At 32.4% G+C, this 19,167-nt stretch overlaps 2 protein-coding genes across 7 annotated transcripts; both read left to right on the top strand.

Annotated features, from left to right (window-relative positions):
- Positions 1-478: 478 nt before the first annotated feature.
- LOC140991517 (pentatricopeptide repeat-containing protein At3g49740) lies at positions 479-4,317 on the top strand. 6 transcript variants are annotated; one of them, XM_073461502.1, is made up of 2 exons: positions 479-626; positions 1,668-4,317. In XM_073461502.1, the coding sequence occupies exon 2, from the start codon at positions 1,887-1,889 to the stop codon at positions 4,089-4,091; it is 2,205 nt and encodes a 734-aa protein (XP_073317603.1). In that variant the 5' UTR covers positions 479-626; positions 1,668-1,886; the 3' UTR covers positions 4,092-4,317. The 6 variants fall into 6 exon arrangements, with proteins under 6 accessions (XP_073317603.1, XP_073317605.1, XP_073317600.1 ...); XM_073461504.1 differs by having other exon boundaries at positions 507-626; positions 1,674-4,317; XM_073461499.1 differs by having other exon boundaries at positions 508-626; positions 1,072-4,317.
- A 3,982-nt stretch (positions 4,318-8,299) lies between these two features.
- LOC140990877 (thioredoxin-like 2, chloroplastic) lies at positions 8,300-14,225 on the top strand. Its single transcript, XM_073460713.1, has 5 exons — positions 8,300-8,614; positions 10,017-10,199; positions 10,991-11,155; positions 11,945-12,057; positions 13,918-14,225. The coding sequence occupies exons 1-5, from the start codon at positions 8,420-8,422 to the stop codon at positions 13,940-13,942; spliced, it is 681 nt and encodes a 226-aa protein (XP_073316814.1). The 5' UTR covers positions 8,300-8,419; the 3' UTR covers positions 13,943-14,225.
- The last annotated feature ends 4,942 nt before the right edge of the window (positions 14,226-19,167 follow it).

Here is a 19,167-nt window from a genome sequence, read left to right as displayed (position 1 = left end):
TTGATGAAAATAGTCATTCCATCCATTTTAATTATGAATTGTTATTCTCATTCTTCATTTTCTACATTTTAAAAATATTTTTTTATTTAACTTAACTAGTATAAATCTATATCTTCACAATAATAATAATAATAATATTTATTGAAATTCAATATTTAGTAAAATAAAAAAAAATATTTTTGAGTATTTTGAAATTTAATTAAAAAATTATTTGACAATTAAAAATAAGTTAATTTAATTTATGTTTCATTTTTTTATATAATCATTTGAATGAAATAAACATATCATTGATAGCATGAAGAAAATACTCAATAATAACTCTTTGTGATTTTTGTGCAAACTGTTTTTTTTTTTTTTTTTTTGCCATAATCCACAATTCATTCGCACGATCGCTCAATCTCATTCAAAATCATCCAAAAAGAATGTTTTTATAAAAGATCCTTATCAATTATATTGTTCTATATTTTTGTAAAATTCTATTGAATTTATATGTTTATATTTCGTGGACATTCATGGATTTTGGAGTGCTTAAACCTTTGAAAATCCTTGCTCCTCCACTCTCTGAATCTGCAGAACGCTTCGTCTTTCACATGTCTTGTCTCCGCAGCCACAGCCACAGCCTGCAGGTTTCTTTCCCTCATTTTGGGCAACTTTTCATGATGTCTCCCCACCTCCCTCGTTTTCTGATTTCATGTAGAGGATGTATATGTGTGCATCATTCAATATCAATGAAAATTTATTATCATTTGTTCGTTGTGTTTTTGGAAGCACTTGTACATAATCGTTACCAGAACTAAGAATTAGAGGCGCCCAATTTTGGAAAAGCTTCGTTGGATATTTTAATATGTGGCTTTTTTGGATGATTTGTTTGTTGGTTAGTTTTTATAAATTATTTGGTCTGCGACTTTCCTTGAAAATTTGAGGAAACCAACCTCATAATTAGCATCATGGTTTTATCTTTATGCTTTTATTGTTCATTTTTGTGCAAGGGTTGGAATTTGGTCTGTAGGTTATGGATAGGTGTCACAGTACTTTCTTGTCTTGTTCCTTTTCTTTTTTTATTTTTGGCAGGAATTTAGGAGGGTAAAAGGTGTTGAGTTTCTGTAAGACTGTCAGTTCCTGCGTTGCCAATAATTCATCATCAATGTTCCGTTGTTTAATGGTTGTTTTATGTTTAAGGAAATCGGTTATCGTGGAAAGATAAGAGTTTGATTCTTGATATTGGATGACGTGCAATTGTAATCTGACAGGTTAATCTGCAGGATGCAGCCTCTAGTCATCTAGTAACTCTATGGAATTCAGTTGGAATAGGAAGACTTTATCATTGAAATCTTGATTGATAGCATTTTATATTTATGATGGCATGCAATCCACGTTTCTGATTGACGAGGTTTGGTGCCCTGATCATTGTTGTTTGGCTGTTTTGTGTTATAACTTATAGTACTAGTTTGCCATTCTTTAGAGCTGCAATGGATATTTTGGCTAGAATTGCATATCATCTCAAATAGGCAGAGTTCATATCCACATATACATGAGTACAAGAGTTCTAATAAATATAATTGTACGTTTATTGAATTGATTTTATTATCATGTTGTATTTGAATATGTAGAAAGTCGATATTTACACTTTATGGTTGCATTTTATGATATGCAATATGCTGCCATAGGTAAAGCCATGGATAAAAGATGGATGGATGCAAAATGGTTATCCAGTGCAAGAAACTTAAACTCATACGTCAAGAGCCAGAAAGTTGTGCTTGATCATCTACTTCTTAGTGGAATAGACAGAGAATACACTGGATGGATATATCATGGTGAATGATACAACCACAAAGTTCCAAGTGGCAATTTTGATGATGATGACTCAACCACGATGTTTTTGACTGATGAGGTGGTTAAAATTTTGCGAAGAAACAATAATTAACTCAACAGAAAGTCCTATCAGACAGTTGATTAATCTCAATTGCCTTCTTAGAGACCTCACTCGAGCGGGCCAATTTTCCGACTCCCTCAATCTCTTCCAACAAATTCACTCATCCCATAACTTGAAACCTGACCAATTCTCGGTGTCGACTACCCTAACTGTGTGTGCCAACATCCATGATGTGTTGGTGGGTTCCCAACTCCATGCTTACTCCATTCAGTCTGCCCTGAACTTATTTCCTCATGTTAGTAATAGCCTCCTTTCATTCTATACGAAGTCTCAAGACTTATTTTCGGTCAAAAAGGTGTTTGATGAAATAAAGAAACCTGACATTTACTCGTATACCACATTGATCTCAGCTTGTGCAAATCTTGGAGAATTTGATTATGCTCTTAGCCTTTTTTACCAAATGCCACTTGAAAATGTGCCTGTATGGAATGCCATAATCTCTGGGTGTTTAGAAAATTGGCATGATGAAATTGCATTTGATGTCTTTCACAAAATGCATAGCTTGGGTATAAAAGCTGATAACTATACTTATGCCAGTGTTTTGAGTTTGTGTTCTTTAAAGGACTTTGGTTTTGGGAGGCAAGTACATTCTGCAGTTGTCAAGACTGGATACTTTGCAAGAACTTCGGTAATTAATTCATTGCTTACCATGTATTTTAACTGTAAATGTGCTGCGTGTGCTTTTGCTGTATTTGAGGAATTGGACCACGTGGTAAGAGATGAAATAACATACAACGCAGTAATAGCCGGTTTAGGGAGCGTGGAAAGAGAAGATGAGGCATTACTGATGTTCAAAGATATGCAAAATGTTGGCCTAAAACCTACTGATTTAACTTTTCTTAGTGTTATGGGTGCGTGCATGTTCTGTAGAATGGCTGTTCAAATACATTGCCAAGCAATAAAAATGGGATTCGAATATTTTACTTCAGTCAGTAATGCAACGATAAGCATGTATTCTCGTTGTGAGGAATTGAATGCAGCTTGCTTGGTTTTCGAAAGATTAGAAGCAAAGGACGTGGTGTCATGGAATGCTGTTATAGCAAGTTACTCTCAAGAAAATTTGGGTACAGATGCCATTTTCGCTTACATGCAGATGCAAAAGAATGGCATTGAACCAGATGAGTTTACGATTGGAGGCTTACTAGCAAGCTTAGAGTGGGGAGTTTTGGTTGAGATGATTCATGCCGTTGTAATAAAAAACGCACTTATCTTGAAACATGAAGTTTCAAATGCCTTAGTTTCTGCATTTTCAAGCTGTAATGAAATAAGCCAGGCTAACAAACTCTTTTGTGATATGTACTCCAGGAACTTGATATCCTGGAATGCCATGATTTCTGGATATCGGTTGAATGGATTGCCAGAACAAGGTTTGCAGCAATTTTTTGAACTGCTCCAGTCAGGAATGAGACCAAACCACTACACACTTAGCATTGTATTGAACATTTATGCAAGCAAGTCAGATCTTCGGCATGGAAAACAGATGCATGCATATATTCTGAGATTCATGCATTTCTCCCACGTGCTAATTGGTAATTCTCTCATAGCATTCTATGCTCATGTTGGAGCTCTACATTTGTCTCTGAGAGTGTTTCAAACTATGGTCCACAAAGACGTTGTATCTTGGAATTCGGTGATATCTGCGTATGCACAGAATGGAGAAGGCAACAAAGCTATGAATTGTTTTCAAGATATGCAGTTTTGTGGTAAAATAAGACCCGATAAGGCCACCTTTACTGCAGTACTCACAGCTTGTAGCCGCTCTGGTTTAGTTGCCGAAGGCATCCAGATTTTCAGCGTGATGGTAAAAGATTATGATATGGAGCCTGACACAAGCCATTTTTCTATCATTGTTGATCTCTTAGGTCGAGCTGGATATCTTGACATAGCCGAGAGACTAATCAATAGCAAGGACATCAACGTCGACTCCAGTGTGTGGTGGACGTTGTTCAGTTTATGTACAACACATGGTAATTTCCAGTTGGGAAGTATCATCGCGGGATATCTCCTTGAACTTGGGAATGAAGATCCAGCAGTTTATGTTCTTTTGTCGAATATCTATGCCAATGCTGGAAAATGGGAAGAGTCGGCTGATGTGAGGGAATTGATGAAGAAATATGGGGTAACGAAGCAACCAGGCAGCAGTTGGATCGGAGCATAAGTCTGGTCACACACTCAACGTATTTTATCTTCTAAAATTGAACATTTTGCACTAAAGATAAGATTAATGTTCAACTTTGCGCCTCACAGAGAGTTGAGAGCAATTTGGTCAGTATTTCTAGTTTAAGGTATTGTTTTTGGTTTCTCTCATTGGGTTTGAATCATTTTTGAAAATTAATATTTAAATTTTTGTGCTATAAATTCAAGAAAATGATGAACAGAGAAGATATTGCATGCATTGGAATTTGAATATCAAATAATTATTAATGGTGCACTGCACACGAAATGAATGATTTTTTTTTTTTTAATGTAAACTACAATAGTTTAATCGTACTGAAAAATGAATAAATTTCAATATTTAATTTAATTTTTTTTATTAGTGAATGAATAGTAACTTACGCTCGAAGTTTAAATGTATAAACACATTTAAAAAAATTTTGCTTTGTGCTAAAGAATAAATTATACCTAAAACAGAACGCCAATTAGATGAAATACACACACACACACATCTATCTACATATATGAAAACAGGAATAAGTTGTTATCGGCCTGTTTTTGTACGGTTTCAGGTCATACAAAACACGCGTGTCCTACTTTGATTTATCCAACGCACAAGAGTTTGTGCTCTCTAAAAAGGGCACTTACGGCATTCGGTTTCCACCTTTTTTATTTTAAAAAATAAAAGGTTGTTTCAAAAAAAAATTAATAAAATAAAATAAAAGATATAAAAAAACATATATAGAGTACTTCTGGTTCATCATCAAGAGTCTCTTTTTTAATGTGCGTTCTTGCTCTGATTTCAACCTCTTTCCTTCTCCTTCACTTCACTCCCTTGATTCTCAGGAACAACTTTATCGTCCTCGTCTTCCTTAGCCAGGGTCTGGTTCGGTGCATAGGTTCCTCCGAAACCTTCTTCCTCGGACCTCGTCGCGTATGCTTCTCCAAATCCATGACTCATTGTGTCCCTGTTGCACAGCAATATACATATATATAGATAAAACCGTGTAACTGGGATATGAATCTACTAACCCTTTCTCGGTTTTGGGTTTCTGGTTTTGTTTGACCATTTTGTCATATTCTTCCGCGGGTCCGGCTGTAGCTTGTGCATATCAGATTTTGGACGTTTTACTGATAATCTTATGTGGATATGATGGAAAAAAGGAGATGGGTCTGCGCTCGTAAGGTTCTTTATTGCAATAGTGGACATCTGAAATTGATCAGAATAAAATGGTCATAAAAATTTGCTTGAATGAGTACTGAAGGTTTATATTATTATTTTTATTTTATTACATATATGTTCTTTATTGCAATAGTGGACATCTGTAATTGATCAGAATAAAATGGCCATAAAAATTTGCTCGGTGTCACGGTAACTTTTACACGTGTCCACTCTGCTTTGACAGGTGTTTGTACAAGTTCCCAGAATTCAACATACATTTCAATATCTTTTGGTATTTATTCTAATAAAACAAAAGGTATTTTACATAATATTGTTGCATGAAAATTACTCACAGTCTCTACGAGTTTGCAAAGAATTGTATTAAAAATGGAATATGTACAAACTCGATGTCACGCTTCGATACCCAACGTGAATATTTGATGATGTTCAACCATCGCATTATTGATAAACAATAAGTTTTGTAGTACGGTATAAATAAAAACCAATTTATAAAATAAATTCACATTTACAATATATAAATTTTGAAAACGGAAAAAATATGTTGAAGCGTTTACAACTTGAATTTAAAACTTAAATAAGCGAAACTAAAATAAACTTTTTGATTCATTTTATTATTAACCTCAAAATTGGTCTTGCTCCTCTTCCTTGATTTCTTCTTCTAACTTATCTGAGAACGTTAGAATAAGAGGTGACCGATATAGCCGTCACTCAATAAATGATGGTTGTTCGACCACATACATAACAAATATGCATGATTTTCAAAAATTAGCATATCATGCATAACATAGTTCGTATAACTTATATCATGAGCATAAACATAACATAAAATTGTCCTAGACACTAAGATTATTTTATTTTCCATCACCGTGTAAGAGTCATAAACTTATCATACATTGAGATTTTCGCTCATATACAGCTGAATACTCACAGTGCCAAAACATAGATATCATATAACAAGAAGAGGAAGAAAAATAATAATGATCGACCAAAATTTTCAAAACGAACTGAAATAATTCATATACAAATTATTTTAAAACATAAGCTTGTTTACCTCAGACTTGATAAAAAACACGTGTATGTGGATGGCTTGGTTCGAAATCCTTGAAGAACCACTATAGGTATTCGGACAGCATTTGTGCAACACTTTGATATTTGGCAGAACTTTGACTCGAAAATTTGACAGCACTTGGGAGAGAGAATTTAAAAAATATAGAGTTATGTATTCTTTTTGAAAATTTGGGCTTGGGTATTTATAGAGGTGTTTTGAAAATCTTATCATAGTTCAGTTGATTTTCTTTCATAATTTTGTGATAATTCTTCAATAATTTCGAGATCTTCCTTCCATACATTTAACCTTGCTAATTTCAAAAACTCGGTCTTCAATTTTATAAAGTTTTCAAAATTTATATTAGGTTGGGTAGTTGAATGCATTCTGTTTTCTTGTACTTGCATTTATAATTTTCTTCCTAATTTGATTGATACTCAAGCCCTAAATTCCAAAATCCTTGAACAGGATTTTCGAATTTAATATATTTATTGACTTGAAAGTTCTGATTATCATGTATTATTTAATATTTTCTAATTTATTATTACTCACAATAAAACCAAAATTGTGAAAATATAATTTTATACATGTCTATAATTAAATAAATAATTAATTAAATACCAACAAATCATGATTCTCAAAATCGAGAGTGTATTAAGCATGTTGGTGTCCCTTAGTGTTTATCTGTCATGCTCAAACACTTACAATTTAACTGCATCCAAGCTTAACGATATATTTTGTTTGTAATGTGTATATTTTTAAACGTAATTTATACCTAATTTCTTATAAACATTATTATTTAAACAATATAATGCATTAAAATTTTTTGAAATATACACGTTTAAGTAAAAGAGAAAATAGTATGTATATATAAAAAACGTGCCCATTACTAAAACTTAAAAAATAGTAACTATCTCCAACATGTATAAAAATATTTTGTGCTTTTTATTTTTATCCAATGGCTAGACAAAAAGATCACGTATACCTTAACCATAGCTTCACAGTAACAACATTGATCGAACTTGTAGAATAGATAAGCTAGAATATATCTTCCCTTGGTCAAAACAACTTCAGGATTTTGATTACTGACACATACAATTAGCAAAATACATGAACCATGTTAACATAATAACTGCTAATGGTGACCTTTTTCCCCAAAAAAAAATAGTAAGGGAAAAAAACGTTAATTATTATCCAGTATGGTTAGTTGTTAATTTCTTGCTTATTGCTCTTACTTAGCTTAGATTCATTCAAACTTGTTAGCTTCTTTATTTTTCAAATAAGTTCAATAAATCTTTTGCACGTTACAACATGCATACCCAACTCTAACCAAATTAAGGATTATAAGTTTAAACATTTTCAAATTTATATGTTTCCACATCTAACATATCAGTTTACACCCAAACATGTCACGTATGCATAAACTCATTCATTATAGCTTTTAGTATCTACAATACTAACATTTTTTCTCCCCATATTTAACATTAACAAAAGTTATTTTCATTTTTTTTAAGTTTTTTGTTTTACACAAACAGATCAAACTTGATTAGTCTTTTAATAAAACGTTGTATATATTGTTTCCTAGCTATATTAATTAATTACAAAGAAATCTACATTTGCTTTACTTTAGTTTATATTTATTTAATTGTCATACATTAACAAAAGAGAAAATATAAAATTAGACATATACAAATATAAACACATATTCATCATCTTTAAAGTAAAACAAAATTGATCATATGTTGCACAACAAACTTGGGTAAACACCTCAAAAATTGAAGTGACTATACCTAGTATATAGAATCCATCAATTAAATTTTATAAAACTGTTATAATATATTTTAAGTGAAATTTGTTTTCAATTTGGACCATTGGATTGAATAGTTAAATCCATTTATTTCTAATATAATCGAATTATTATTTTATATAAATGTATTAATTTTTTAGTGTTTTAAGAAAATAAGTTTGACTACATTTGTGAATTTTGGTCTCTCCATGTTTTTTGCTTAGATTGACAAAAAAGTACTTTGAGAATTATTGAGACTATTCAATCCAACTTTAGACCACTACACACCGGAGAGTTGAAGCGAATTTCGTGTGTAAAATGGTTGATGTTGTTAGATTATCTGACAATTTTCTTTGTTTTTCTGCTTCTCGCTTAACCTCAGTCTCCTTGTCTTTAAATTCTGTGCGTTGGTCAAATACGAGGATTGTTCCTTTTTCAGAAGTTTTACCTGTTGGTTTTAATTTCATTCCTCCAATTTCCTTTACTACCCGCAAGCAACTGACATCTTTTAAGGTAAAGTTGTCAACTTTCTTGAATTTAATCTATTTTTTGATATGGGAATGGGCTTTATTTAATAAGTGCTTTTGCTTGCTGATATTGTGGAAAAACTCAACCAAGAATTGTTTCTCGAAGCTTTTGATTTCTCTTGTTGTTCCCTCGCCATGTATTTGATTACTGAATTTGAGTTTGGTTGACAAAATTGGACTAAATTCTTGACTAGGTGAATTAAGTTTAGGGGCTTGGAATACGATGAAGTCGTCATTGTATTCCTCTGGGGTTTCCTAGGAAGTTTTTTTGTTCTACTCTCTTATGTTTGGAATCCCAGGAATCATGCAATACCAGAAGGGATTAAATAAATGGAACTTTTAAATAAGTTAACTGATCAACTTAGAATGTCATGTAAACACATTTACTGTCACTGGTTCTTGTAGGATCTATTGCTTCTCCAACATCTAGAGAATTGTGGCCATTGTTCGGTGTTTAGGTGGTGACAATTTTGTATTGTGATTTAGGGATGTTCTTTTGTGGTACATTGTTAAAGTAATCCTTAAATCTGACCGTTTCATCTGTCAACCCTGTCCATCTTTTAAGATCATAAACACGTTAGAACTCAGAAGATCAAGTATTTCAAGATAAGTACATGCACAATGCATTCTTATGATGAAAAATGACGGAAGTACTCACCTAACATTAAATGATACTGGTTTCTAGCACATCATCAAACTTTCTATCTTATTACAATTTCAACAAATGTGTTAATAAATTTATCAATAATTAATCAAAGTAGTTACTCACTCTTTGGTCCTTTTCTTCTAAACGATAGTTTCCTTAGGTTAATCATTTTCGATCGAGTTTAGTGAAACATCACTTCTTTTTTTGATACTTGGTTTCCAACCTTCGAAATTTAATTCACGACGTCATTGAAATATGGTTATTTTCTCTTCTGGATGTAAACTTGAGTGGCATTTTTTAATCCATCCAGACTCCCAAAGATCTGGGAGCCAATAATTTGTTTTGATTATAATTTTACTTGTTCTGATTCATTTATTCTCACAATACTCTATATTTGGCATAATAATGTGTATATAGCGTGGCAAACGATACGCAGCAGCAAATTTGTTCTTTGGGACTCTTTGAACAAGATAATAATACTAATTTTTGGGAATATAAAAATGAAATAAAAGGCTTGCTGTTGTTTTTGTCAAAAAATTCTTTTGCTTTGTTCACTGCATGAATATACACTGTATTTGAGTAACTAGTAAGTCTGATATTCTCTTTTATCCAGTGAACAAATCACGTTGTCTAAAAAGATTATGACTTCTGCAGTTTGCTATTCTGTAGTTCAATTTTTCCCTCATAGAAAACTGCTTGTTGAATTCATTTTTCTGATCCATCAGCTGATATTTGGTATTAGATTCATGCAAAAGTAGCTGAGACTGAGCCGCCCAAATGGTGGGAAAGAAATGCAGGCCCAAATATGAAAGACATTCACTCCACACAAGAATTCTTGAGTGCCTTGAGTGAGGCGGGAGATAAATTAGTTATCGTTGAGTTCTATGGAACATGGTGTGCTTCTTGCCGAGCATTATTTCCCAAGGTGAGTTTTTTTAGTTTCCAGTTCATGTATTACCTGATTATCAGATGGTCTACTGAAAGATTATTTAATGGTCATCGTGTTAAAGTTCTCCACGTCGAGGTACATGCCATTGATGTAAATGATCTGAATACAAAATACTTGTTGCGTGATACGAAGAAAATTTCTAGCGACTCAAACACAAATAAAACTAACAATTCAATCCAATAATCTGAGTATTTCTACTCAGCCAAGAGTTTAATCCCTTTTACAAGAGAGATGAACTCTTGCCCCTAGCACAAGCTAGTCTAACAACAAAATAAGCGTGAATGCCCTCTCCTTAACAACTCCTCTCTATTTATTCCCTCTCCCCAATCTCGACTCTTCCAATTGTTTTTAGGTAAGGGATTGACCCTTCTTTTAGGGTTGGTTTGGTTTAAGGCCAATGTAATCGTGTTCGTTACATTGCGCGAACAAAAGCTTCATCGAACACAATGTTCGATGATACATAGCAGGAAAGGAAATTTAGACACGCAGCAGAGAAGGAAATTTTTGCTGAGTTAAAGTTTTGTCACATCATCGAAGAAGTTATATTTTTCATTGGTAGAATGGAGAATCCTTGTCGCAGTCTATGCTAATTTGGGATCTTTCCCTAAGATTGATTTTTCCAAATCACTTGAAATCAGTGTTAGCCTGGGAAAATTTTGAAGTGAATATATCGGGACACATTATCTTGAGAAAATCATCCTCCATACTTGCACATAGTAATTTGGTTTTCAGTTTCTCTTGTAGCTAATTGTTTTTTACAATATCAGCTTTGCAAAACAGCAGACGAATATCCTGATATCATGTTCTTGAAAGTCAATTTCGATGAAAACAAGACCTTGTGCAAGAGTTTAAATGTGAAGGTTCTTCCTCGTTTCCACTTCTACCGTGGAGCAGATGGGCTGCTCGAGTCCTTTTCATGTTCCCTTGCCAAAGTAAGTTAGCTAACTCTGTTCTTTTTTTTTCTTGCTTATGCTGTTGGTGAATAAATTGCTTTAATGCTACCAGAGGTTAAGACTTTCCGTTCCAATAATAGTTGATTAAAATTTGAGTAATATCTGGCTTTGACATCGGATTGTTTAGTTTTAAAGTGGGTGAAATGATTTTTATCCCCTGTGATATTGAAAAACAACTAAAATTCTCTGCAGAAAATGGTGTAAAACCGTAGCCAGATTTGAAATATTTTGCTAAAGAACTCGTGTCCACAAATGGCGAGCCTTTATGATCGTCTTTTGCATCTCTTAAAAATTTGTTCTCTTTTAGTCGTCCAAGTAATTCAAAGCGCTGTCTGTAGTTCAATAAAGCAGAACATTCCAGTTTTCAACTTTTACACACATGACTAAAGATCATATTTTTATCAATGGGTTGTTTTCTGAAATTTTCTCCAATTTTCAACTTTTACACACATGAAGAAGAGGAAGAAGCACGAAACCTACAATTTTAATAAAATAAAGAGTCGTGTTTGAGTTATCAGGGTGAGTAAAAGAGTCAAAAACTCGTTCTCATGTTTGCATGTCATTTGAGTACTTGGATTTTTCAACAACATGCTAAACATCACAGGGCATTTTGTTGCCAATTTGGGTTTCTGCTATTTTTGAATACAGATTTCGGCCAAAGTACATTTTACTCTGTATCAAAATACATTTTACTCTGTATCAGTGGCACATAATGAAATATACAGTGAATATATAATAGAAACAACATCTAATGTATACTTCTCTCAGTTTCAGAAAATAAAAGATGCCATTGAATTACATAATACAGCTCGCTGTAGCATCGGCTCCCCGAAAGGCGTTGGAGATCTCAACCTCGAAGGCTCCACGGCTCCGAAGGAGAAGTAAGCGAGATCGACTGGAACATAATTCATTAAATCCTACCAATTGTTTATAGCTACGGATTTGTTGTTTTTTGCTAAGGAGGGATCCTTTTGTAAAGTGCTTGTACAGCGGTCGTAAATAGCGATAAAGTTTCCTTAGAAATTTTACGAGTTTGGAAGAAAAAATTAGTTTGACCATCTGAAGTTTAGTAGAATTACAGTTACTCCTATATGCTCTTGGTTGTTTTGAGAGAGTTTTCTTGTGACAAAAATGAAATGGCAGAGCCATGATAGCTGCTTTAAAAGTAAATTATAAACAAATAATAAATGCCATAAAGCAAATAAATAAAAAAAATAAAAAAATTAAAATAATCATATTAAAGTTCTGTAAAATCAAAAAGGAAATAGGACCGTCAATAAAATAAGGCGAGTGACGAACTCTCAACTTGGGAAAAGTCTGTGATGATTTAAAAAAAAAAAAACTAAAACAAATCTTCACTCACCATATATCACTATTTGGATATGCTGAATTATCAAAGAGCCAATTTAATACTTGCAGAACATTGTATAAATTTATTATTTTGAGAGTAATTTTTTCCCCTCTGAATATTTAATGCACTAATATAACACCCTGACCCGAAGGCCGAAGTGCTCTCTCGGAAAACAAATTCATGCAACATGGCAGTGAGCAGTAACATAACGGCAATGACCCTGAATTTCGTAGCCTTGATGTGCTCCATCCCCATAATCTCCTCCGGCATATGGCTCGCTTCTAAGCCAGGTGACGACCACATCCACTGGATTTGATGGCCTCTCCTTTTCATCGGAATCGCATTCTTAGTAGTGTCCCTCACCGGACTTCTGGGTGCCAATAGGAAAAAGGAAGGCTTGTTGGGAGTGTACTTGGTATGCATGGCTATGCTCATAGTGCGTGGTGCTTCTCGTCCTCCTTGTGCTGGCCTTCGTGGTCACACACCCTGATGGAGCATACTTAATCCCCCCAAGTGGAATTCCGCGAGTAAAAGCTGGAGGGTTTTGTCGTCTTGGCTTCGGGATCAGGTTGCAGGCAATGATAATTGGGGGAAGATAAGGGCTTGTCTGGTGGATACTCAGACATGTTCTAAGCTTGCCAACAGATATTTCTCTGCTGCTGATTTCTTTGCTGGTCATCTGTCTTCTGTGGAGGTATTTAATCGAGTTCATTAGTTAATACTCCATATAAATCAAGTATGGGACTCACGTATTTGAATGCGTCCTAGCATATAAAGTCCATGTTTGTTGTTTCTTCATTAGTTTATTACAGGAGAAAAGAAGAATTAAAAAACAGAGAAGATAGTGTGAATTGACATTTTCTGATGTTAATTATTTTGCAGAGTGAGATAGTAGGAGTTAGTTAATTAGTTCATCGAGATGTAAGAAAACTAGCATGACGTGTTGTGACATCACAAATTAAATTTGATTTGAGCTATGAACAGTGGGATGAATGAAATATTTAAGGGCCAGTGGTGTTGATTACTACTCAAAGGGATGCTTCTTCCCTTGTTCTCTCTCAATGTCTTCATGTATACAGACTACAGTTTAGTGTTTCTTTTTTAGTTGGTGGAAGGCGTGACTCGAACCGAGCTGCGAACTAACCATTGACCATTAGCATTGAATGCAGTTGATTGGCCAGAAGATAGGTCGAATGGACTCTGACTAGAATGTAGTTTAGGGGTTAAGGCTCGAGGGTGGGTTTTGCTGAAATGAACTTCACTTGGTTTATGAAACACTTTCTATCATTATTTGTTCAGAACATTCTTTTTAATCTACAGATGAATCAATAAAGTGTTCAGAAATGTTAGCCTACATTACTCCCACTAATCCTTATATGATGAATTACAGTCAGGATGCTGCAAGCCTCCCATAATACATGGGTTGCAGTACTCGAGTCCCACGACTTGGATCGGATCATCGAACGTAGAAGCAGACGCGGCGGATTGTGCTATTTGGAACAATGATCCGAGAACATTATGCTACAACTGTGATTCTTCCAAATCTGGTTTGCTCGAAAACTTGAGACAGGAATAGAAGAATATCAGCATTATACTGATCATATCATTGGTGGTTCTCATACAGAAATGTTAACAATGAGTCCCACTAAAACTATTGTTGATCATTATTATGTCAAATGTCGCCTTTTAGTTACAAAGTAATTAGGAATATTTAATAATAAAATTTACTACAAAATTAGCTAAAAAATTTATCAAAATTTTCTCTTTCTCTAACATAAAAAAAAAAAAATCACGTTTTTTTTCGAAACGAAATTTTTTCCTCGCGTTCCGTGCTTTTTAGAACACAATTTATAAAAAGGCTAATAAAAAATTTAAACAAACAAAATCCTAAGACCTAAACTGGTTATCAAATAATCTAATTCCCAACTATACCTAAGTGAGAGTAGATCGGCTCATGAAATATTCAAGTTTGTAGTTGAAGATTGAGACCATTCAATTTGTGAAAGCCCTATATTATATTATATATAGCTCAAACCTATGAGTAGAGTTAGGCAATTTGTTGTCCTGTCGAAAATTCGATTTTGGCCCCAAGGCCAGCATCCATGGCTGATCAGTCCCATTTGGTAAAACTTGAGCCTTCAGATGTAGCAGATTAGGGATTACAATTTTTCTCACGGGTCCTAAACCCTACGAGAAAAAACCGAAACAAGGACGGAGATTTCCGATTGTTTCGGGTTAGGTTTTGTGGATGTTTTTTAAATCATCTAAATATTTGGGAGTGGGTATGAGGATACTATCCACATCTCCGAACTCGTCCCGAAAATAATAATAATATTATTAATATTAATATTAATGTTAGTTATATATATATATATATTATAATTTTTCACCAACAACAAATATAATAAGAATAGATCTCTTGTGAGACGGTCTCACGAATTTTTATCTATGAGACGGGTCAACCCTATCGATATTCACAATCAAAAGTAATACTCTTAGTATAAAAATTAATACTTTTTCATGGATGACCCAAATAAGAGATCAGTCTCACAAAATACGATCCGTAAGATCGTCTCATAAAAGTTTTTGCAATATAATAATATATGAGTTAGAGTTGGCTAGGAAATGTGGAACAAGTCACATGGGTGATGTGGATGGACGAATTATTTCATATATTATTGTATTTGCCGTAGGTGAAAAAATATTATTATACTACTCAACTAAGTTCCTTCTTCTTTGGTAGTTTCCAATGTTTAATCAATTCAATCTTTTGCCGGCCTCCCTTCAATTCTTTTCTAAATTAACGTAGGAAAGATTTTTATGGTTGTCTTTCACCACATTTGACGTCTCTTTTATTCTAGCTTCATGTATTTTAATAAAAACATTATATTTTATTAATTGGATATGCAAAAAAAACATTTATGTATTTTTTTTTTATATTCGACCTTTATACATTGTTGTAACTGCGTTGAGTTCAACGTCTTCTACTGTTTCAATCCAACGAACTACAAATTATCATCATATATATATATATATATATATGAATCATTAGATGCATCTTAGTATAATATCTAAAGCTAACGTCTCATTGATACATTGCATTTTTTAGAAGAAACTTGCCTATAGGGTGCATGCACTATCAAATTAGATAATGCTAAGTTATTTGGATGAAGCTCAAGTCAACTTGATCATGGTACATTTTATCATTATTATATAATATATAATATAATATAATATAGTGAAGTATTTTTTTTATTTAATATTTCATAGGATGTTTTAAATTGATTTTACAAATCTTTTGTCGCGATTTCTCACAGAAAATTAATATTACAAATCCACCAAGTGAACTCCCTTGTATATCGACATATGCATCATGTATGACTTGCCTGCTTGAGATTTTGTAAAAGCGATATATTGTGATTATGTATTTTTTAATTAGAAAAAAAAGATATTCTAGATTGAGTGCATTGAATAGGCGAGGGTTCCAAAGAGTCGGTATCTTGTGACGTCTCACGGATCTTTATTCGTGAGACAGGTTAACCATGTCCATATTTACAATAAAAAATAATACTTTTGGCGTAAAAAATAATATTTTTCATTTGTAACCCAAATAGAATATTTGCCTCATAAAATTGTTCCGTGAGACCGTCTCACGGGAGTTTTTGTGTTTAAGAAATTTTAATAAGAAATCATCAGAATTAAGAATGTTGACCAAGTATTAATTTTTAAGATGTACACATTTTTAGGAAAGAAAATAACAAATAAAAATCAGTTGGCGGCTATATTAGTTTTAAAAGGGCAATATGAATAGCAAAAGAAATTTAAGCTAATGTTGAAAGTGTCATCAAAGTTATAAAATTCAAGAACTATGAAACCCTAAAAATCAAGCAAGGCCCACGCAAGCATTCCGCATGCACGAAGCCTCGCACTATACGAAACCCTTAGCCATGCACCATCCATGGACCTCACAATATGAAACCCTTAGCCAAGCACCATTCCGTATATCTCTGTTTTTTTAGTTGGGGAAGATGTTTGTTACAATTGAATCTCGAACCCGATATCATCTTAAATTTGAAACTTTAATGTCAGATTGCAACATCTAGCATCATAATATTAAATATTTGTTTTTTTAGTTGGAGAATATGTTTGTTACAATTGAATCTCGAACCCGTTATCATCTTAAATTTGAAACTTTAATGTCAGATTGCAACATCTTGCATCATAACATTAAATACTTGTGCACATGCCCATGCCTTTAGAATCTCTAGAAAACATGATTTTCCAATTCAGTTATTGAAAATTCTCGTAAAACATTTAGGATGTGTTTGGATGGTATTAACTGAAAATTTTCAAATCAAAGGATTTGAAACGGATGAACTCTCAAATGACTAGGTCGGGGAACATATTGAAATTAAAGAAAAAAAATATAATTATGCAGATTTCAAATCTTTCATTATAATTTTAAGCCAAATAGATATATTGTATTTGAGGTGTGAATTTGAAATCAAATAATTCACTCATGTTGCGTTTGGGATAATGGAATTCAAATCTATAGATTTCAAATACAATTGTATTTTTTAAGTATTTTAAAAACAAGACTGTAATATTCAAATTCACTCATTCGATTTTTATATCATGTTTCATGTTAGTAAAAATGAATTTCAAGTTCATCCAATAAAAGATATATTTGAAATTCATTCTAGTGTTTGTAACTAATATGTTAATAAATAACTTATCAATTTAACAATTTATCTATTGTTTCATTGTTAAAATAAAAATATAATCGAAATCTATATATTTCAAATTCATTCATTTAAATACAACAAATCATTCAATTCAAATGCAACCCTAAAGATTTCATTTGAATTATTCTATAAATTTTCGAAAGATTTGAAAATTAAGGATTATCGATAGTACGATTAATCAATAAAGGCCATTAAACTTTCATAACGAGCTCTATGTATCTTTTATATCTAGAAACACATTTTACTTTTTCTAACAAAATACGTAAACCTAGAAAATCTTTCATTCGACAAACTGTCTTGTTCATTAGCTTATCTCCAAATTTACCTATAATTAATTCAAAGTCAATCAAGTAGTATCAAATATTAATCAATGACGCCACAAAGATACTAAATATTTTTCTAGCTAGAAAATAAATTTAATTTTTTTTAATGATGGTTGTGGTGCAATAATTGTTAATGGTGTATTGAACAATTGAAACATGACGTATGAGCGGTTATAGGATTTAAAAGATTTGAATTGCAATGTCACTACCAGCTATAGTTTTTGATAAAACGACAAACACTCGGTCATACATTGATGAAACTTTATTATGTTCAATTTAAAGAAATTGAAAGATTCAAATTAATTTTCACATAATAATTGGTTAGATATTGACTTTGAAATTGCCCCCTATACCAAAACATGCAATATCTATGCAAATCTTTGGTGATGTTCTGGTTTCGTTTCTTGCTTGTTCATGTGAATCTCTGACCCTAAAAAATTTAATGAAATGATATGTCATAATATCATGATCGAATCTATAATTCATTTATTTCAAAGATTTTCTGCGTGACCCTAAATAGCAACTTATCAAATTTGTATATATCTTGAAACTAAACAATTTCAACGATTTGAATTGAATTGGAAAACTAATTTTTTTTTTTAAAAAAAACTAGGATTAAAATCCATTTCGCATCTAATAAATATACCAAAATCGAAACGCATGTGGAAAGGTTTCATGTGAAAAACAAAGACAAAAACTTGTGTGAGACGGTCTCACATGTCGTATTTTATGAGACGGATATCTTATTTGGGTCATCCATGAAAAAGTATTACTTTTTATGCTAAGAGTATTACTTTTTATTGTGAATATCGGTAGGGTTGACCCGTCTCACAGATAAAGATTCGTGAGACCGTCTCACAAAATATCTACTCAAAACAAATAGTTGGTAAATTACTCTCGATGTTTCATAGATAAGTTTGAAATAACACAATCGAATTAAGGTGTATGTATTGTGTGTGTGTGTGTGTGTGCATATATTCGTGCTTTTAATGCAAATATTATTGGACAAAGTTTTTCATCAATTAAGAAACTAAAAAAAAGTATTGGACACAAGTATTTTTTTTCCCATTTTTATTAATGTATACTTCTTTATTTGGACATTTGCATTTTAAAACAATATAAAATTAAATTAAACATTTTAAGCATGCAATGGCAACTCATTTCTATACCTACAATATATTAATTATTGAATAAATACACCAAACAAGGCGAATATATGAGACACAAATTAAATACCGTGAAGTATTTGAAATTTAATTAAATTAATATATCCGGAACTTAATTTCTCAAATATATTCATAAAAATTTCAAAATATTTATATATCTCCCATCTCTATTATTTAATTAATTATCTAGATCTGTTCGATCCCAAACAAAATAATAGTAAACGCGTCATAAATCTAATCCTTTTTCATATCTATAAAATTATTAATTTGCATCAAAGTCAATGGTCTTGTATATATCTAATGAACCCAAAATTCAGCTTCGGCCTTCAACCAAATTTTCTTTAATAATAATAATTTTTTTTTTATATATATAGGCTATTAATTAAGTGCCCAAGTCAATTTTATA

Source organism: Primulina huaijiensis, chromosome 13, assembly GCF_012295235.1.
Source record: "Primulina huaijiensis isolate GDHJ02 chromosome 13, ASM1229523v2, whole genome shotgun sequence".
Classification (NCBI taxonomy): Eukaryota; Viridiplantae; Streptophyta; class Magnoliopsida; order Lamiales; family Gesneriaceae; genus Primulina; species Primulina huaijiensis.
Note: the sequence above shows the minus strand (reverse complement) of the source record. Positions and strands in the feature narration are given on the sequence as shown.

Coding starts and splice junctions, on each gene's coding strand:
- LOC140991517 (XM_073461502.1), top strand. CDS start 1,887: ATGAGGTGGTTAAAATTTTGCGAAGAAACAATAATTAACTCAACAGAA.
- LOC140990877 (XM_073460713.1), top strand. CDS start 8,420: ATGGTTGATGTTGTTAGATTATCTGACAATTTTCTTTGTTTTTCTGCT. Junction 8,615..10,016: donor AGCAACTGACATCTTTTAAG/GTAAAGTTGTCA, acceptor ATTTGGTATTAG/ATTCATGCAAAAGTAGCTGA. Junction 10,200..10,990: donor GCCGAGCATTATTTCCCAAG/GTGAGTTTTTTT, acceptor TTACAATATCAG/CTTTGCAAAACAGCAGACGA.